Source organism: Perognathus longimembris, chromosome 14 (genome assembly GCF_023159225.1).
Source record: "Perognathus longimembris pacificus isolate PPM17 chromosome 14, ASM2315922v1, whole genome shotgun sequence".
Classification (NCBI taxonomy): domain Eukaryota; kingdom Metazoa; phylum Chordata; class Mammalia; order Rodentia; family Heteromyidae; genus Perognathus; species Perognathus longimembris.
Window position 1 is genome coordinate 24,775,145 of NC_063174.1, and position 21,806 is coordinate 24,796,950.

Below are 21,806 nucleotides of genomic sequence, written 5' to 3' on the forward strand. Positions count from 1 at the left end.
CCCTTCCTTCCTTTCTTCCTTTCTTCCTTCCTTCCTTCCTTCCTTCCTTCCTTCCTTCCTTCCTTCCTTCCTTCCTTTCTCTCATTCTCTCATCCTCCCTTTCTTTCCTTCTTCTTCCCTTCTCCTCCCCTCCTCTTTCTTTCTTTCTTTCTTTCTTTCTTTCTTTCTTTCTTTCTTTCTTTCTTTCTCTCTCTCTTTCTTACTTTCTTTCTTTCTCTCTCTCTTTTTTCTTTCTCTTTCTCTTTCCTATTTCTTTTGCTCAAGGCTAGTATAGTTCTACCACTGGTCCACAGCTCCACTTGGGGCTTTTTGGTGGTTACTAGATGAATTTTATGCACTTTCCTGCCCAGACCAGCTTTGAACTGCAATCCTTAGCTCTCAGCCTCCTGAGTAGCTAAGATTACAAACGTGAGCCACAAGCGCCCACCTAGAGTCTGTGCTTATGTATCACTCCCCTGTGCTGCTGTATCATGGGCCAGGTGGAAGGGCACAGGAAGTTTCCGTGCCTTGAATAAACCCTACACTGGACCCGGCTTCATCGTACAACTTGTGAAATACATGAATGTCAGATAAAACACGCAGCCAGACGTAGTGGTGCATATCTGTAATCTCAGTGACTCCAGAGGCTGGGAGAGGAAGATCAGGGGATGAGCCAATGGAAAGTTAGCATGAGACTCTTATCTGAAAAACAAATTGAAAAGCCAAGGGGCCAGGAGTGTGACACATGCAGTAAAGCCATTGCCTGGCCATCGCAGGGCCCCGAGTAAAATCCCCAGTACTGAAAGAAAAAAAATAAAAGCAGAAATCCATTCTGTAGCCTGGCTCGGGGAGGCAGGAGAGAGAGGAGCCCTGACCACATCTTGGCCATCTCTAGATCATGGTGTGGGTTCCAGGTGACACCCGCTGTCCCGAAAGCTCTGTACTCTCTGAGTTTTCTACCTTGGCTGGTGTTAGAAGGGTGCAAATTCAGTAGAGGTGTTGGCAAGGCCCTAGGGCCGCGGGTGCAGGAGCCTCGCCTGAGAATGGCGCTGGGCAGTGAGTGCAGGAGTCTCACGGTGGTCTTTTTCCTCTGGCATCCAGGATATAATTGAGGGGGGAAGCCTGCGCATCCCCCTCCAGGAGCTCCACCAGATGATCCTGACGCCCATCAAGGCCTACAGCTCCCCGAACGCCACCCCGGAGGCTCGCCACCAGGAGCCACCGGTGCCGCACCAGCCTTCGCTGATGGGGCCTGAAAGCCAGGGCCCTGACTGCAAGGACGGCCCGGTGGCCAGCGCCTCGGCCAGCGCCGCTGCGGGGGCCAGTGGCGGGCTGCAGCCGCACCCGCTGAGCAGCTGCGATGGGGAGTTGGCGGTGGCCCCCCTGCCGGAGGGGGACCTGCCTGGGCAGTTCACCCGCGTCATGGGAAAAGGTATTCTCGCTAAGATCACTCTCCCAGAGCTAGAGTGATTCCCTTCCATTGGATCAATGACCTGTCCCCACAGATGGCCCTGGATTCACTGGAGAGGCAGGCAGGGCCAGTATGGCGCAGAGATCAGAATTCCTGCCTCTCTGACCGCTGGACTTCCCGTTAGAGCCCCACTGGGCCTTGAATCATCAGAGGAGGGTGAGAGGGACAGACCATGAAAAAGATAATTTGAGGGACAAATTATTCCCTCAGTGAATGATAGCTCCCCAAAGCAGCAGTGGCTGAGAGTAAACATTGCAGAGTTCAAAGAGCAACCTGTTCTGGGCACTGGTGGCTCACACCTGTAATCCTAGCTACTCAGGAGGCTGAGATCTGAGGATCATGGTTCAAAGCCAGCCCAGGCAGGAAGGTCCATGAGACTCTTATCTCCAATTAACCACCAGGAAATTGGAAGTGGAGCTGTGGCTGAAAGTGGTAGAATGCTAGCCTTGAGCAAAATAGTTCACTGACAGCCCCGGGCCCTGAGCTCAAGCGCCCAAACTGGCTCAAAAACTAAACAAAGAGCAATGTGTGCAGAGAGGCTAGGCCTAAAGGTTGTCCCTCACCACCAGAGGTTCTTCCAGGGGGCCCATATGGTGTGAATTCTTCTGTACATAGTCTCTGGGGCCTAGGTTTCCATTCTTCCTTCAGATTGGATCCACCCTACAAAATGCTCTTCTGCTGAGATCTTGTAGTTTATTTCATAATGACTGGGTAGCAGGTACAGTTCTCTGTGCTTCACCTAGGCACTTAATCCACTGCCCTCCTCCCCACCCATGCTCACTTTATAGAAATAGAAACCAAGGCACATAAACCAAGCAGCCCACCAATGCTCGCACACAGCCTCTGGCAGGGCTGATATCTGGACCCCGCAGCTTCTCCACTGCCCACCCCAAATGGTGACCACTGCATCTCATTAGCGCTAGATGGAACGAGGTGATGCCCTACCTCATGTCTCCCCCCAGAGAGTCACTGGTTCCCCAGCTAACTCTACTGGCCTCTTCCATCTCTACTCCACACTGACTTCATGTTGTTGAGTTTTCAGACGCATGTGCCTTCCCCTCTCCCCAGCCTTGGTGCACACACATTCCCTCTATGTGGAGCAGGCCCCTCTGGTTCACTAGGAGCTTCAGTGAAGAATCACACAGTGGCCTCATGTTTGGCTGGATGGAGCAGCAGACATCCTCACCTCAGCATGCACTCGTGCAGCACATGCCCTCTTCCTCCCCGCCCCCCCCCCCCCCCCGCCTTCTGCAACAGCCTTGCCTGGAACTCCCCACCCATTCTCATCACCCATATTACATCTCTGCATCCTTCACGGCTCAGTTCAGTCAGCATCTGGGTCAGGAAAGCTGCTTGAACCCCCAGCTGGGTGAGGTACCCCTCACCAGTCCATGGCCCCTATGGTCCTTAACTTAACCCCTTGTCTCCCAGGATTGCTCTCGTTGGTTTGCTTGACTGTCTTTTTATACTATCACTGTTTGGCATAATACATTGTTACTGCCTGCATATTATTATATAGTGCTGTCAGACTATTATTTATTTAGTGCCAGTCCTGGGACTGGAACTCAGGTCATGAGTACTCTCCCTTAGCTTTTTTTTTTTTTTTTTTTTTTTTTTTGTCTTAAGGCTGGTGCTCTGTACATGAGCCACAGCTCTACTTCTGACTTGTTTGTGATTAATTGGAGATTAGAGTCTCATGGACTTTTCTGCCCAGGATGGCTTTGAACCTTGGTCCTCAGCCTTTTTGAGAAGCTAGGATTATAGGCATGAGCCACTTTCAATAGTCACTGGACACTTAGGTGTAGCATGGACCTAGTTGACACTCAGAGTGGAAGGTATAGTTGGCCTAAACTGTGAACTGTCCCAGCTCACCACAGACAGGCTGGGAACAGCTCTGCGAGGGCAGGCTGGACCACAGTGTGTCCTTGACCTCTGGGAAGGGCCAGCATGTCCTGCCTGCTCTCCTTCTGCCTGCCCATGGCTTAGACCCTCACATCCCTATCCTTAAAAATGTCCAACCCTAGAATCATTTGTGTTTGATGGGATGGTTCACAAGAAATCTTGATTACTTAAAAAACTGTGATGAGTGCTGATACTTTTCCTTAGAAAGAGGTTCTGACCTTTGTTGTCCAATATTCTGGACCATTTTAAAGAACCAAATTTCCACCAACAGAAATGGATACCAGAGCCTTACAATAGAGGTGAGAAATGCTTCTTCTCATACAAGTCCTTAAAACAAAAGACTTCACTTCTTAGCTGAGCACATGTGGCTCACACCTGGAATCCTGGCTACCTAGGAGACTGAGAATGGGAGGACTGACATTGATGACCAGCCTTAACAGAAAAGTCCGAGACACAACAAAAAGAGGCTTGTTGATGTGACCTATGCCACTCATCCTGGCAACTATAGGAAGTCTAAAATAGGTGGATCACAGTCCAGGTGCTCATATAGACAGGAAAGGAGACTGCTACCTCCAAAACAGCTGTGAAAATCAGGGCCTGGAGATATGGCTTCAAGCCTCACTTGCCTCACAAATGTGAGGTCCTGAATTCAAAACTCCAATACTCTTAAAAGAGAAAGAAAGAAAACCTTGAAACCTTATCTAGAAGATGTCCCCCAGCTTCCTTGGGGCTGGCAGCTAAGGCAGGTCCTGCTCTCCCCACCTCCCCACCCATCCTATGCTATGTTGGACTTGGGCAGTTGTCCCTGTGAGTAAGGATGCAGCCCTGCCCTGCCCGTGAGGGCAGCAGTATGGGCATGAGTCTCTCCACCTAGCCCCTGAAGTGGGGACAAGAGAACTGGTCCTCAGGAGACCCACAGCCCTCTGATACTGCATGTCCTCTGTCCACCAACTAACAGCCCTGCCTTGTGTTGCATTCACATGAATGTGTAGGTGAACCTGTGTGTGCATAAATGTACACATCACTTTGCACAAATTACTTCCAATAGTGAGTGGCAGGTTACTGCCCACATACCTCACAGCCCAAAAAAGAGTCCAGCCTGCTTCCTCCACGCATAAACGCCACTTCTCCACATGGCAAGTGGCTCATTCATGGCAGAGAGCGGGGGTGCTGTCTGGCCTCTGCAAAGCCCCCTCTCACAGAGCCACTTGCACAGACAACGCAGAAGATACCTCGGCTCTTCTCTCACCAAATATCTCTCAGGCCCACTGGCTAAAGGCTTAATATAGACTGGTATGACAGGAATTAACCCACGAAGCTCCCGTGGTGAGCAGGCTTTTGACTTCAGTGGAATGAGGAGACTCTTGGCGTTTTGTTTGTTGCAAGCCTTATCTAATGCCCCAGGCCCACCTTCTTTACAAGGCCTTGGCTCTGAGAGGAAGTCAGAAGCAGATCTCAGAGGTTAGCATGGGAATGTGTGAATCTCATCCATGGTTTTTTTTTCTCCCTCCTTAATTTACAGTGTGCACACAGCTCTTGGTCTCCAGACCTGATGAGGAAAATATAAGTTCCTATTTACAGCTCATAGACAAGTGTCTCATTCATGAGGTGAGTAGTCACTGCTTTTACCCAACTCTCTTCCCAGTTGCTCAGAGATCTTTTTGAGTTTCTGTGATGTGATCATTTTGGTGTCCAGCAAGTTGTTTTGGAAGAGTGGATGTTCATGAGTAACAGCTCAGGCAGAACCAGCCTGGTGCTTGCCTTGAACTAGCCAAGAGTCACCAAACCATGAGCTTGGGTGTGAGGGGAGAGCTGAGAGGACTTTGAGTCCAGAAGAACTGCCTGGAGTGGCCAACACAGAGCCCTGCCATCCAGCCCTGGCATCCTCCAGCCTTTTAAACTGGTGTTGAAACAGTTTTGCATTTTAGGGCAGGAAAACCAGAGGTAGAGTTAGGGAAGGAAGAGAAAGCACACAAAGGAGCACACAATAGTGAGCACTTGTGTGTGTGTGGTGTGTGGTGTGTGTGTGTGTGTGTGTGTGTGGATTAATAGCTGCTCAGCTGTTCATTTGGGTTTGTGGTTTTTATAGGAACTATATTTGTCATATATATTTTTTGGAAGGAAACCGAGGCAAGCTGGAAGTGGGCCTATGAAACTCTCAGAATGTCATAGTCTTTCCAGACCGAGCCAGGCAGAGTCCTGGACACAGCTGAGCTGGCCACTACTACACACACACACACACACACACACACACACACACACACACACACACGCATACACATATATAGAAGGAGGGAGCTGAACCTCTAATCCAGATATGCAGTGGTTACCTGGAACCCTACTCCTTATCCTTGTCCCAAAGACAGCTTATCTGAACTTGGGATTCAATAACCTGGGGTAGTGAGGTTCTAAGATATCCCCAAGTCTCCTCACTTTTACTTGTAGGCAAAACTCCAGGCATCCAGTGGGCCCCGGGGAGGAGATGCTCAGCACAGCAACCTAGATAAGCCCCTTTCCACTTAGGTGGACCCAGCTGAGGGTCTTTCTGTGCTCCGGGCCTTCTGCTGCTCCCCTGGTCTGAAGCGATCCACCCCTCATATGGAGGTGCCTGGTGTCTCCCCAGGGCTCTGCCTAGCCACTCTTTCCTCATTCTCTCCAAACTGTCATCTCTATAGCTGGCCTTTGTAGGCAGTGTGAACGTTTATGCCTGCTCCAAGGGCTGAAGCCACAGCCCCATGTCACAATGTGAGCTTAGTGCCTGTGCTGGAAACAGAAATGCTCCATCTTCTGAAATATTCAGCCCTGGAATGTTTTGCTTAAAAATAATAATAAAATGTGTATCTGTAGTTTACCCAGAGCAGCCAGACACTGGTCTAATAATGACCAGCGCCTATACTGAAGTGCTTACTTGTAGATGGATTTCAGCAAGGGACAAGGCCACATGCCACAAGCCCCACTAACCCTTGGTGATTTCCAATTGGGACTCTGCACTTGTCTAGGGGGGAAAAAAGACACAAGGAAGGCAAAAACACATTGAAAGATGTTACAACGCATTCATTCCAAAAGTATTTATCGAGCATGTAGGCCCTGCCCCTAGCTAGGTGGCTCATGGTGTAAGGATGATGTGAAGAAAATCAAAAACAGATCCTCACACCTATGACAAACTTTGAGGAACGCCAGACTCTGGTGACTCACCCCTGTAATCCTTGTTCCTCCAGAGGCTGAGATCTGAAGATGGAGATGCAGAGCCAGTCTGGGCAGGAAAGTCTGTTATTCTTATCTCCAGCCCTAGAACTGACACACAAAAAAGAAAAAAGAAAAGCAAAATTAAAACAAACCTCCATAAGAACCTCAAAAGCTCAAAGGAGGAGTGATGGGTACTGGACCCAAGGGCCAGACCCGGGGGGCATTTCCTAGGCAAATTGTCCCCAAGCTGAGCCCCAAAGGCCCAAAGGCTGGAGTGTTGGGGAGGCAGTCATTGCTGGATGGCTTGAATCAGGGGAGCATTTAATGAAACTCTGCTTCCTCTCCCACACTTTCTCCAAATGGAGCCTTCAAGATACTGAAAGACAAGGTACCTTTCACCTCACCTCCAGTCAGCCATACCCGTGAGGCCCAAATAATGAGTCCTCCACCACTGCCTCTCTTACACAGTAAGCCAGCCTCCTGCTTTGTCTGCACAGCCCAGGAACGTTGGCCTGATGCTTTTCAATGTTCTGCTTTCCTCCCGCTCTGCTTAGACAACCTGGCTGGACTTGCGCTTCTCTGGGAGCCCCATGGGACTCAGAGCAAATATGGCACTGGTGGTCTCATCTGATCTTGGCAGTGGGGGGCCTTGCTTATAGGAGCAGGAAGGATCTCCGTCACAGCTGCCTGCCTGAATCCATAGGCCCACAACTGTTCTGGAAAGGAAGGAGTGTTGCTCAAGACTTTTTATCATTAACTTGATTTTGAGAAAGAACAAAAGCATCTGAATAGTTTTCCACAGCCAGAGGTGGTTCTTTCTTTTTCTTTTTTTGCCAGTTCTGGGCCTTGAACTCAGGGCCTGAGCACTATCCCTGGCTTCTTTTTGCTCAAGGCTAGCACTCTGCCACTTGAGCCACAGCACCACTTCTGGTCATTTTCTATATATGTGGTTCTGGGGAATTGAACCTAGGGCTTCATGTATATGAGGCAAGCACTCTTGCCACTAGGCCATATTCCCAGCCCCCAGAGATGGTTCTGTATGGGCAGCCCACCCCCTCCCTGGGAGGCCCCAGTCCCCATCCCGGCTGGCTGAGGTGAGGCTGTGCTCCCAGACAGGGCTCCCTTTCCCAGCCACAACATGCCAGGTCTCCAGCCGGCTGGATGCAGGAAGATGTTGACTAAACCAAAACACCTTCCTTCCTCCCCAGAGAGGAAGCGCCAACTCCTGGGAGTAGTGAGAGAAAGATCAGGAACATTCTGAGCATTACTTATGAAACCAGTTGTTTCAAGTCCTGGATTTAAATCCTAGATTTCTTGAGTGTGAGAGTGTGTGTGTGTGTGTGTGTGTGTGTGTGTGTGTGTGTGTGTGAGTGTGGTGTGCACGCATGCACTACTGGGGCTTGAATTCAGGGCCAAGGTGTTCTCCCTTAGCTCTTTTTTTTTTTGGGGGGGGGGGAGGTGGGCCAGTCCTAGGGCTTGAACTCAGGGCCTGAGCACTGTCCCTGGCTTCTTTTTACTCAAGGCTAGCACTCTGCCACTTGAGCCACAGCACCACTTCTGGCCATTTTCTGTATATGTGGTGCTGAGGAATCGAACCCAGGGCTTCATGTGTACGAGGCAAACACCCACTAGGCCATATCCCCAGCCCTCCCTTAGCTCTTTTGCTGGTGCTCTAACACTTGTGGTTAATTAGAGATAAGAGTCTCTCATATTTGTCTGCTGAGCTGGCTTCATACCAGACTCCTCAGATCTCTGCCTCCTGAGTAGCTAGGATTACTGAAATGAGCCACCAGGGCTCACCTTCTTTCCTTCCTTTTTGGCAGAACTAGGGTTTGAACTCAAGGCCTTGATTACTAGTGCTCTACCACTTGAGCCATGACTTCAGCCTTCTTGTTCTAACTTCCAGGAAAGATAAGTTTTTGTTCCTTGAGGCTTTTCACCTGGCACATAAACAATAGGACATGCTGCAGCCATCTTCCTCCAGACAGATGGATTGGTCTGGGTGGGACAGGGACAAAGCACTCTGAACTGGCTGACTTGGTGATAGTCTCTTCTTCACCAGATCCCCAAAACATTGGGCTGGCAGTGGAGGGGCAAGTTGGTAATGAAATGTCAGCCATTCGCACTGCTTTGCAGGCACACAATGCAGTTTTCACACATCCCTGGAGCAATCACAACCTAGCTGGGGACTGCTCTCTGGACGCCCTCCAGCTGAGAAGAGCCACCACACTCAATCAGCATGCCAAGGGAACAGCTCCTGTCTGTGGCCCTGAGCTCCATGAGCCCAGTGCCAGGGTGTTGTGAGTGACAGCTCTGTGTCCCCACTTCATCTTCTTGGAGGCTGTTTGTCACTGTGGGAGAGGTTGTATACCGATGTCATGTAGTAATGTCCTTAGAAGGATGTGTGTAAAGTGAATCATTTGCTCCTTTATCTTTTTATCCTAAACATTAGGCCAAATGTTCCTCCATCTGGCTCCAGACCAGCTCCATATTGTAGTTTTGAGATTCTGAAGCCATTTGGATTGTGTTGCTGTTGGGACTAAAGGTCACAGTTGAATACCAAATGTGAAGAATCCTTATAGACAGACCATCCCCAAAGCACTAGTCTGTGTAACCAAAATCTCTTATTTAGGACACGTGGCTGCAGTGTGCATCAGACCATTTCTAAGAGCACCGATAATTCTCCAAGCTTAAGCTTTCCGTGGGTTGCTTCCATTCATCTTCCCAATGTCCCTTTGAGCAAGGTAGCATCACCCTCAGTTTCCAGAAGGAAGGGAGTCTTGGGTAGAGGAACTTGCCTAAGAGTGTGCAGGATTCACGTCCTGCCCATCTGGATCCAGAACCTTCCTGGGCTGGACTCTTCTCTCCCAAGTCTTCTTGACCACATAGTGGGATCTTGTGTCCACCCTCCCCCCCAAACCCTGGCCCACATTTAGCTGAAGAAGCTGATCTAAAGCAAGATTTTGTCTCCACCTTTATTTAATCCAGCAGAAACAAATACCTTTTTCCCAGGCATACATGTAGATACACATTTAGTGAGCATTGCCATCAAATGAGAGCATCACAGAGGAGGACCATGCCCTCACCTGCTGGTCATGGGGCTGTCTCATGCACACATGCGCAGGGGCTCTTCCCCTCTTCTCTACGGAGCTTTCCTGAGTTCTTTCCTTGGACACGCACACACGCATAGACCGATGCACATCCTCACTGGTATCAGCTAAGGCAACCCAAGAGGAAGGCGATTGAAAGTTGTCAACGTAGCTACGTCATTATTCCACTTTTGTCCACAGAGCTCCACAATGTGGTGGCCCCTTAAAAGATTACACGTCCTCAGGAGAAAATTAAGCTGTCATTTATTTTTTTTCTTCATGTAAAGAATCTGTTTCCTTTATGGGACCTCGTCATTTGGCCTGTTACTCTAAGTAATATTTTATTGCTCCGTGAAAGATTTCATGCCTTATCGACTTGGGATTTGCTATCTGGCATTGTGACTGCTAATCAATCAAGTTAGGTAGAGTTCCCATGGCTTGTGTGCTCCAGGCCTTTCGTGGGGGACTTATAGATGGCATGGGGTCCTTGCCCGCTTGGAACCCTGTGTCGGTGCTCTTCCTTGAGAATCATCAAAGCACTTACTACAAACCCAGTCTTCTGAGATGGGCCTCCAGATGTTTTCAGTCAGGCTCTGAGATGTGAGAAGAGCCCAGGAACCTGCATTTAACAGTCTCCTTGGCTGATGTCAATATACTGTGAATTTAAGGTCCTTGTATCGGGGACTCATGTCTCTGGGATGTGGTGAGTTCAAAAACTGTACATAAAAATTCCTAACCGAGTTGTGTGTTGTGGAACAGCAGGCAAAACATCCCTACACATCACTTTTACTGGAAAAAGCCATGTGAGCATCAAATCTATCTCTTTTTCTGAAACCCCAGGCAAGGGTTCGTCCTGGTTGGTGCACTGGGGTTTTGGTAGGGCATAGGACCACTTAAGTAGAGATTGCTCCAGCAATGCCCTGAAAATGCAGAGAATGGAAGTGGTGCTGTGGCTCAAGTGGTAGAGTGCTAGCCTTGAGCTGAAGGACTCAGGGACAGCGCCCATGTCCAGAGTTCAAGCCCCATGACTGCCACAAAAAAAAAAACAAAACACAAAAAAAACACAAAAAAACCAGAGACTATGCACCAGAATCTCAAGTGCCACAGAACACTCCAGGGTAACCACACGCCACCAGGCAGATAGATTTTTGGAGTGGTTTAGAATTTCCATTGATTATGAAAATGCAGGGAGCCTGCAAAAGCCAGGTTATCCAGCAATCAATTCTACAATTTATTCTTGGTTAATAAGTAGAGTCCAGAGAGGAGTCGGAGGCTGGGCAGGTGGGTATAGATGGGCCTGAAAGGCAGCCCAAAAAAGGTCATTGAAAGCATCCTGTAGGTGCCTTCCCTGGTGCTTCCAGTGCTGTGTAACTGGAATCTCACAGACAGCATCCACATGAATCTGACTGCTGTTTGGACCAGGTTGAAAACAGGTGACAAAAAGGCAACTGCAGAGACACCGATGTGTTCCCCTGTTAATTGTATGTTTCTCCCCTATAATACCAGGCTGCGTCACCCATTTGAAAGTCCTGTTTTGTTTTTGCAGGCATTTACAGAGACGCAGAAAAAAAGATTGTTGTCATGGAAACAGCAGGTGCAGAAGCTCTTTCGGTCCTTCCCTCGGAAAACCCTTCTAGACATATCAGGATATCGACAGCAAAGAAAGTATGTGGGGTTTTTGCCTTTTGTAATGCATGGTGATTTCCCTCGTGCCTCGATGCATGCCTGCTTTCTGGGGCAGGAGTCTAGCTGATCATTCATCCTCGTTCATACAGATGTCCTGTGGCCTGTTCTAAATCTCACCCCATACACAGGTGGGGGTAGGAAAAGGCTGTTTAAGGAGAGAATTCCCAGAGGTAGAACTGAATGTGAGCTCCTATGACTCAACTCACACGGTCAGAATGATGGCGTTGGTCTAGAGGGGCATGGAGTGACAGAGCGGCTATGAATTCATGAATCCCAGCAAGCATGGGGGACTGATCTGCAACAGGATCCTCAACCAAAGTGGGCTCCTCTATCAGCACCTGAAGGGCTAGTATAATTTTTCCCCTCCCTTCTAGCTGTAGACAAGCTAATTATAGTTGGTGGCAGGGTGAAGAGCCCAGTGCTAGTCTATTTTGGTCTGAGCTGCAGTCTAATAGTAGAGCAGAACCATTCTAGAATGATTTTTCATAGTACTTCAGCTTCTTGCATGCAGTTAAAAATAAGCCTAGGGGTACTTTAGAACCTGTTACCTTAATATGGCTTTCAATGGAAGAATCTGATTGCATAAGAAAAGTGAGCTGAGTGTTAGTTCTTAGGAGAGATGGAGAGGTAGGAGGAGAGTGGACTTCAGCCTGGAATGACAGGCAAGTCATTAGGAAATAAGAGATTCCACATTGTATCTTACATCTTAAAGACATGAGCAAGATAGCTAATAATGTCTTCCCTTACACCTAACAGGTTCTGAATTCATTTCATTCCTTAGTGTGTATAGAGAAGTTTCCATGTTACAGTTTAGGGGTATTTGTTGGCATAAAGATGCCTCAAAAACATCACTGTTCTGTATTATTTGAGGGACATAAAGCCAATCGGAGTTTGTGAAAAGCCTTCATGAATGATTGATTTTAAAATTAGTTATCACATTCCTGCATACAGCACTGTTGTTTGTTAAGCAAACATTTATTTAGCACATACTGTGTGCCAAGTGTAGCCAAGCACTTTAAAAATATAATACATTTCATCCTTGCAACAAGCCTATGAGGTAGAGCTGCTATTCTTAACCCCAATTTAGAGATGGCTTGGTAGTCAGTGGCACCCGGGGCTTGGATCAGGCAGGCCAGTGCCAGCCCTGGCTCAGTACTCCTCCTCATGGAAGAGCCAGGAGATTCTCCTGGTCTCGAGGTGATACTCAGAAAGCACTTTCCAGGCTGCAGGAGAGTGGTGGCTCACACACCACCAGCTGCTCAGGAAGCTGAGATTTGAGGATTGCAGTTTGAAGCCAGCTGGGGCAGACAAATCTAAGAGACTCTTATCTCCAGTTAACCAGCAAAAAGCCAGAAGTGGAGGTGTGACTCAAGTAGTAGAGTACCAGCTTTGAGCAGAAAAGAAGAGAAAAGCCAAAAAAGAAAACCAGCACACACACACACACACACACACACACGCGCGCGCACACACACACGCGCGCGCGGAAGAAAGAACAGAAGGAAGGCAGGAAGAAAGAGGAAAGAAAAAAAGATGGAAAAGAAAGTAAGAAAGAAAAGGCTGGGTGCTGGTGGCTCACACCTATTATCCTAGCTACTCAGGAAGCTGAGATATGAGGATTGCAATTCAAAGACAGCCAGAGCAGTAAAGTTTCCTTGAGACTCTTACATCCATTTAACCACTCAAAAATCAGAAGTGGGGGCTGGGGACATGGCCTAGTGGCAAGAGTACTTGCCTCGTATACATGAGGCCCTGGGTTCGATTCCCCAGCACCACATATACAGAAAACGGCCAGAAGTGGCGCTGTGGCTCAAGTGGCAGAGTGCTAGCCTTGAGCAAGAGGAAGCCAGGGACAGTGCTCAGACCCTGAGTCCAAGCCCCAGGACGGGCCAAAAAAGAAAGAAAGAAAACCCAGAAGTGGTGCTGTGGCTCCAAGTGGAAGAGCGCTAGTCTTGAGCAAAGAGCTTAGACACAGCACCCCAGCCCTGAGTTCAAGCCTCTTGACTGACAAAAAAGTAAGGAGGGAAGGAGGGAAGGAGGGAAGGAGGGAAGGAGGGAGGGAGGGAGGAAGGGAGGGAGGGAGGGAGGAAGGAAGGAAGAAAGGAAGGAAGGAAGGAAAGAGAGGGAGGGAGGGAGGAAGGAAGGAAGGAAGGAAGGAAGGAAGGAAGGAAGGAAGGAAGGAAGGAAGGAAGGAAGGAAGGAAGGGAAGGAAGGAAGGAGAAGAAGAAGAAAAGGGAAAGAAAGGAGAAAGAACATTCCAGTAAAGCAACAGTGTTGCCAGCTCCCTGGCCCCAGGCCCTGAGGGACTGCAGCCTTGGCAGCTGGCCTAGGCCCCACCTACTCCCAGTAGATATCTTGAGACCTGGAGGAAATACAAAGTCTGCTCCTCAGCCTCCGGCCTCCATCCTGGCCCCCTCCCTCCCTCTTAACCGAGGGTGACTCCTCTCAAGCTAGGGAGGAGACTCCAGAACCTGACTGCCTGCTGCTCCTGGTGTTGGGGATGTAAATTGTGAGAAGGCAGCCATGGCCTTGGGATGCTGAAGTTGAAGATTAGGCTTTCAAGCTCTACTGCAGGTCTGGTGCTGCTATGAGCCCTGCCTGTTCTTCATGCTCATCAGAGAGCCCTGCTCAGGGCGGAGCTCATATATTAGCCTCAGCCGCTTGAGAGTGATCAGTTAGTGCTTGGATCGCGTTTGCAAGGTGGGAATCCTGATTGATCTTTTTATTGAATCCATAAGAAAGAATGAAATCAGCCCCCAAATGTGACTATTCAATTGGATACTGCTAAAACCCTGGAAAATACTTTGCTTTCATGACTATTTCCTCTGGGATCTTTTGATGTGACTAATTTGCTTTGAAGACCTATTTCTCCTATAATACCAAGGTAACCATAGCCCAGTCCCAGCTTGAATTATCACAAATCCTAAGTTAATTGCTCCTTATTAATGTTATTTTGTCAAAGATTTTTGTGCATTTCAAGGTAATGGTAACAATTGGACTCAGGCAGCAAAGGAGAGACACAGGTGGACAGAACAAAATGAGAAGGAAAACTTATCTTTGCCACTTTGTGCTCTCTCCAGAAAGCATGATTATTTCATTAAGCTCAGCTATCTTAATTAAGTGTTTATTCAGGTATCAGCTGTGGCAACTTTTAGCAAATCTGGCTTTGTAATAACCCATCATAGACCCTCCCTTCAGGAGAATGGTCTGGCCAAATTTTTACCATCACATCCTTCTGCAGAACATTCTAGATTGTACTCTGCCTTCCCAAACAGATAAGCCCCAACTCTCAGAGTCCTAGGTGACTCATTTCTCCTGTAACAGAACCCTCTTCACATTTTACCCTAAAGAATACAGTCTTGGGACAGGCATGATGGGGTAGCACACACCTGTAATTCCTAATCCTAATCCCTGAGGGGCTGAGGCAGGATGTCCAAGGCCAGCCCAGGATACACAGCAAGACCCTAAAATAAAATGTAAAAAAAGAAGAAGAGTCTTGCCTTCCTGGAAGCACAAATCATTTTAGCAACATTCATTGACTGCTGTGTTTTGCATATGAAATAACTGGAAAAATCATTCCAAAATGGAAAGTGAGAGAAAAAAAAATAAACTATCCACACTAAATAAGGAAAAACATCTTAGCAGAATCCTGAATCATCTGCCAGGTGGCCAGAATTCTGACTCCAGAAATCAAGGAGCTAGTTTTTACGGCTGAAAAAAAATAAAAAAGAAACAAGCAGGGAGGGGACAAAAAGGAAAAAAAGACACCGCTTTCCTTGTTTCCCAGGAGAGACCATTCTCTGCAAAGGAGGTCTCTGATCACATGCAAATTATAAATCAGGTACACCACCCAGATCCCAGTCCCTAATTTCTTCTTGCAAATTAAAAGTCTTACTCTTGTTAAAAAAAGAAGGAAGGAAAAGTGGGGAAGGGTAAGACAAAGGCACCAAGAACCTCCAGCTTCTTCCTCCTCTTTGGATGCAAATGGAGAGCACTGCTCTTTGGCCACAAAAGCCTGGAAGTAGGAAGAAACCAAGCCTAGAATTCTTTTCCCCAGCCCTCTCTCTTCCTAGGAAATTTAGGAATCCAGGGGAGAAAAGGGATGTTGCGCAGAGCTTTTCTGTGCTGCCTGACCAGACAACCCCCTCCCCCCACATGCACAACTCTGCCTGGCTCAGGAAATGACTGTTTTGCAGGGCCCCCTCGTCCTCCACCGCTACGTCAGCCTGTCTGCGGAGTCTCCTCGCAGGCTTCATACAAACTCCCCAGTGTAGCTGGACAAGCAAGTCTGCGACATCTAGTGGCCATTGGCAGTAGTACGTGAGCGTGGAAACCTCTGACTCTCTTGGAAAGAATGTGTTGGTTCCTGAAATCCCACTGGCTGCTTTGCAACCTCCCAGAACTGAGGCTGGTGGACAACATGAGTTCTTCAGTGCTGAGCTCACCCAACCCTGGGGGGAGCAGCCTTCTGCCTGGACCCAGGAGAAGCTGGGAGCCTCGCTGGCCTTTGAAAAGCCCAGTCTGCAGGGAGTGTGAGGCAGACCATACCCTAAGCCTGGAGCACTGGGTATCATTATCTCATAGTTCTGCTGCTAACAGATTAGGCAGGCTGTGGAGTGTAGAGGACCGTCATGAGGGCAGAGACTGCGTCATTCATTCACTTAATTATTCCCCCAGCATTTATTGTGCCAGGAGCCCAGAATGAAGAGGACAGACACTGGCCTTTGTTTTCTAGAGCCTTCCAGAGCCTCTGTTCCTCCAAGTGTGCAGCACCAGTCTGATAAGTGTACCACAACGTGATTGAAGGCCTGCTAGAACAGAGTCATTTCCATTCTGGCCCTGGCTCTGCTGCTTTCTTGCCTTGTGCTTGAAAAGCACCCATCTTCTTGCCCACCCCCTCTCCCATCTCCCCCCAAGGTGGACCAGACATGGAATCCAAGAGGGCAGTTCACCTGGGCCCATATTGCAGTGCGCTGCCCCCTGCTGGCTGTGTGGCCTTAGCAAAATTAACAAGCTCTCTGTTTCACTTTTCCCACTGTAAAAGGGATACAGCCCTTAACTACACTGGGTTGTGAGCAGGTGAAGGGCAGTGTATAAGTTCCCAGACAGGTTACGTGCCCCATGCTCTCAGATGGCAGCTGCCCTTTTTATCACAGCCCCTGGCTAGCATGGAGCTCTGCATAGACCTTTCTGCTTGTGGACTGTCCCAAGGAGGCAGCCTGGGTTCTCAAGGGGTGTTGGAGAACTGATGGTCTCTGGGTTCTTTCTTCTTATTCTTACAGTCGAAGCTTTGGGCAATCTAACTCCCTCCCAACGGCCGGCTCTGTGGGCGGTGGCATGGGCAGACGGAACCCACGCCAGTATCAGATCCCTTCTCGCAATGTCCCCTCTGCCCGCCTGGGTCTCTTGGGCACCAGTGGATTTGTCAGCTCCAACCAGCGCCACGCCACAGCCAACCCCACCATCATGAAGCAAGGAAGACAGGTTCGTTCCACTCCCAGGGAAGCTGGAGGTTGCTAGCCTGGGGCCAGGCGGGAAGCTTCAGGGCTTCCCAGATGACCCCAGGGTGGGAAGAAAAAACTGTGCAACCTGAGCCTCCCAGGCAACTAGCACGTGTATGGTTTCCCTGGGAGTCTGAGGATCCCTGAGGCTGTGTCTGGAAGGCTCAGCACCAAATTAGCCTTAGGGACCCTGCCTAGAGGCCTTTTTAGAAAGACACAAAGATGCTATGTTGATCTTTGACCTCTACACACCTCACACCTCCCAGCCCTGCCTTCCAGAGGTTCCAGAGGATAGTACTTAAGGAGCTTTTGTTGCCTTTCTATCTGTGACAAATAGCTCTTTTGCCGTACAGGATAGCTCTTTTGCCTAACGGTGCAGGATTAATTCTGAGAGAGGCTGCCATTCCCAGCTGGTCAAGATCCTTGCTTCAAGCTCTGAAGCTGATCTCTCTGATCCATGCCCCCTACTCCCCGCCTCTTCCCTGCGTGCCCTCAGCTGTACAGATGAGGCTGCACAGGTTAGCACTAGGATTAGAGGGACACTGCAGGTCTGAGACACAGGATTCCCAGGAGAAAGGATGAGGATGAGAGATTGGCTTTATAAACAAGAAAATAAACTCCAGGACAGATGGGGAGGATCACCCCTGCCACCACCAGGAGCAGCCCAGGACCTGAGAAAGCCCCATTTTCCGATAATTGTCCTCAGCCCCAAATCCAGTTAAGAGAAATCCACTACTAGGACACAGGAACTGAGTTTGGCTTGCCCGCTGCTTATTTTTCACCTTAAAGGCTGGCCCTAGAATCAATCTGAAGCATCTCAAATAAGAACTCTGTGATTTCCTATACTCTATGTGTTTTTCTTTTTCCTTTCTTTTTTTTAAACCAGTCTTGGGGCTTGAACTCTAGGCCTGGGCATGAGTATTTTGCTCTAGCACTCTGCTACTTGAGCCTACAGCTCCACTTGGAGCTTTTCGGTGAGTGATTGGAGATAAGAGTCTCAATGACTTTCCTGCCTGGGCTGGCTTTGAACCAGGATCTTCAGATCTCAGCCTCCTGGAGTAGCTAGGGTTACAGGCATGAGCCACTAGCACCCTGCTTGTTGCAAACATTTCTAGAACTCCTCCCTACTCTTTTCCCTGGAAAGAGTGTCCAATCAGTCAAAGCAGTTTGGGAGATAGAGGAGATAGAGAGCCAGCTGGTAGCAGCAGAAGCTACAGCTGATAGGGAACCTGAGAAGGGGTTCATGAACAAATGCTGGGGTGAATGTATGAAATCCTCTCGGTACACAAATGGGGAGCTCCAGCCTCCGGAGCCTTCCCTAGACATTAGATGGGCATTCCCCTGGGACTCTGAACTCTGGCTGGGGCCCTGTTTCCCCACCCCCACCTGTCCCACGGTGTCTAGACTAATGTCCCTCCCCCTCCCCTATGTCTTGCTCCCTAGAACCTGTGGTTCGCAAACCCAGGGGGCAGCAACAGCATGCCCAGCCGCACGCACAGCACCGTGCAGAGGACCCGCTCGCTGCCCGTGCACACTTCGCCACAGAACATGCTGATGTTCCAGCAGCCAGGTAGGCCCCGAGCGTGCCCCAGAGCTCTCCCTTCCTTCTCCCCCGGATGTCAGAATAGATGCCCCGGTGACCCAGCCGGAAAGTGCTGAGCCTCAACTGTCACCACGCATTCTTTCGAGCTGGTAGAAGTCTTTCCTTTTTTAAACTGTGCCTTGCCAGCATGAACAGCGGCTGCCTGGCTGGGAGCCAGCTTCATGGAGCCCCGGAGTCAGTTGCAATGTGACGGGGATGTTTTTGATATGCGTCATATTCCTAGATTGATTGATTAAACAGAGGTATCGCTGGAGGGGTTCCGTGTGTGTGCGTGTGCGTGCATGCATTTGCATGTGCACATGTGTGTGTGCACGTGTGCATGTGTGTAGAAAAAGTGAGAATGTGACAGAGAAAGCTTGATCGGGGTTGTGCTGGCTTGGGATGCCTTTGGAAAGCCATGCCCATTGGACCAGCCATCTTTCCTTTCCATGGCTTAAGAACAATTTGGCCCACTTAAAGTCCATTTCCACCAAACACCATGCCTTCCAAGATAGGGTACCCAGAGCTGTCCACAGCCAGCAGCTCCTTGAATCCTTTCTCCACGTAGGCAGTGACCTCCAGATTCCTGGGAGGAATGCAGAGCCACACAAACAACACTACATCTAGGTAGCTTCTGCCAGCCAGGCAGCAAACCAGAGATGTGTTGTGTCTCCTGGAAATGCCCCCCAGAGGTGGTAAGAGGACTCTGGCCAGCAAGCCCTGCAAGAGTCTAAAGAGGGAACATGGCCTGTGGCATCAGATGGCCCAGGAAGCTTCTTAGAATTGGAGCCGAGTTTCATGAGACGGATTGCAAAGGTGGGAAAAGGGCAAGGCAGTTCAAGGCAGAGTTCAGGCTCGGGGATGGCCCAGAGCTAATGGCTTATGCCTGTAATCCTAGCTACTCAGGAAGACGAAATATAAAGATCTCAGTTCAAAGCCAGCCTGAACAGAAAAGTCCATGAGACTCTTATTTTCAATTAACCAGAAAAAAAAGCTATAAGTAAAAGTATGGCTCGAGTGGTAGAATGCCAGCTTTTTAAAAAAAAATTATTGTCAAGGTGATGTACAGTTACATACATAAGGTAGTAGGTACATTTCCTGTGAAACTTGTTACCTCCTCCCTCATTTTTCTCCCCCCTCCCCAATCCTCCTACCACAAGTTGTATGGTTAGTTTACAACATATTGTCTTGAAAGTATTGCTGTTGAAATGGTTTCGCATTTGCCTCACCATTTTGATGTTCCCCTTCCCTTCCCTAATTCAGATAAGACATTACCTAGGGTACCAGAATCAAATACAGTGACAACAGGGGCTAAATCATAGGGAAGATAAACAGAAGAAAAAGAAATAATTTCACATAGTACATTAAAAATAACAACAATGATAAACCACTTGTTTCTATATCTTGGACATATTTCGCTTAGCATCATCTTATATGTTCCTATGTACATAGCTGTTGAGCTTTTGTGATCCTCTGCTAGGACTATCCTAGACATATACTAATTATTCCCAATGAGGGAAACCATAGAGTCTATGTTTCTTTGGGTCTGGCTTACTCCACTTAGCACGATTTTTTCCCCCAAGTCTTTCCATTTCCTTATGAATGGGGCAATGTCATTCTTTCTGATACATAGATAGAATGCCAGTTTTGTGCAGAAAAAAATTAAGTGAGGGAGAGCACCCTGGCCCTGAGTTCGAACTCCAGTATGCACACACTTACACATATACCACAGAGACAGACAGACAGACAGAGATAGAGAGAACCAACCCAGGGAATAAAACTACATAGAAAGTGTCACATTCTGGGCCCACAAGTCTGGCCCGAGTAGCAAGGAGGAGCCCACAGGACCTGTTAGCTCACTCAGGCTGAGGACTTTGGATCCAAACTTAAATGGTCACACTGTGATCCCTGTCCCTGAGGGTCAGGCCAGGGTGTGCAAGGGAGAGGCACCCTGGAGGCAAGAAAGGGGGAGCAGGAGGATGCTAAGGAGAGGACGAACCCTTGGGGAAGGCTGGTCAGGAGCGGAAGCACCATCCACAGGACCCCAGGCCTGGGAAACTTGCTCTGCCTGTAACTCTAGAGCTCTTCTCATTGATAACTTCCTTTGGGTCAAAGCCTCTTTTCTCCATTTCCATACTGGCAGCTATTTTTTCCAGGGAAGAAATGATTTCAAATTTAGGGTTTAAGAGGCCTTTTTCCTGACTCATGGAGCCCAACCTTGTTTTCATACAGAATTATGTAGAATCCGTCTCCAATAAAAAGTGAACCTGGACAAGACTTGGAGATGTCCTAGACACCGGTACTCACCTGTGAATGTTCACCTTCCTCAGACCTGAGCCTGTATCCCAGCAGCCCTGTCACCTCACAGATTCCCTACACAGCCTGGAACATAGCAATGGCCTTCTTGATTTCTTCTGGACTGTTGTTTTTTTTTCTCCCCCTTCCTGAGTCTCTTTACCCAGCTGTCCATCTTCCCCATCATTTTGCTATACTCTCCCAGAGCTTCCCCCATCTACACTGGGAAAACCAGGGCCAGGAGGTTACCATTGTAAGCGCTGGGCCATCCCTGATCACTGAAGGTCTGTTGGGTTGGATTCCAGCCCATACCTTATAGTTTCTCTCCACTGTTTTACCAAATGCACACAATTGCCATTCATTCTGAGGGCCACTAGGGCTCAGAGCCTTCTCACCCTCTTACTTTTCCAGAGCCTGTTTCCCTTGAGCTTACAGAATCAAATGACACAGAAAGGGCTCATAGGAGAAGGGAGCCTCACACTCCCCTAGCTGGCCTACTCCCCAGTCTCTTGTTCTAGAGGTGACCACTTAGAACAGTCTACTTTCAGTTTTCCTGCAAAGTAGCTACCTACCACTAAATAAATTTGTTTTACATACTGGAACTTATAATTCTGGATCCCTTGGGATTTCATCTCCCCCCCCCCCCCCCCGCCCATGAATCTTTTGCCTGAGAATCACAAGCCTATCTCCAAGTAGGCTTAAGAAGTCATTGTGGATTGTTGTATTTGGTAGTAGCAGTGGTGTGTTTTTTGGTCTTCCTGGTGAACTAGGTTTGGACTCAAGGCCTTGTGCTTGCTAAGCAAGTGCTCTACCATTTGAGCCACACCACATACCTTTTTACTTTAGGTTATTTTTATTTTTATTTTTTTTGCCAGTCCTGGGGCGTGGACTCAGAGCCTGAACACTGTCCCTGGCTTCTTTCTGCTCAAGGCTAGCACTCTACCTCTTGAGCCACAGCGCCACTTCCGGCTTTTTTGTATATGTGTGGTGCTGAGGAATCAAACCTAGGGCTTCATGTATGTGAGGCGAGCACTTTACCACTGGGCCATATTCCCAGCCCCACTTTAGGTTATTTCTCAAATACAGTTTGACCCCTTCTATCTTAGGTCTCAGGTGTC

At 48.7% G+C, this 21,806-nt stretch overlaps 1 protein-coding gene across 3 annotated transcripts in view; it reads left to right on the top strand.

The window, feature by feature from the left end:
- The window catches only part of Samd4a (sterile alpha motif domain containing 4A), a 230,224-nt gene that overhangs the window by 193,259 nt on the left and 15,159 nt on the right, over positions 1–21,806 (top strand). For all 3 annotated transcript variants that reach the window (XM_048362550.1, XM_048362552.1, XM_048362551.1), the window contains 5 exons: positions 1,081–1,411; positions 4,875–4,960; positions 11,174–11,292; positions 16,593–16,794; positions 18,255–18,381. In XM_048362550.1, the coding sequence (XP_048218507.1) occupies positions 1,081–1,411; positions 4,875–4,960; positions 11,174–11,292; positions 16,593–16,794; positions 18,255–18,381 (865 nt within the window). The remainder of the gene's footprint in view (positions 1–1,080; positions 1,412–4,874; positions 4,961–11,173; positions 11,293–16,592; positions 16,795–18,254; positions 18,382–21,806) is intronic.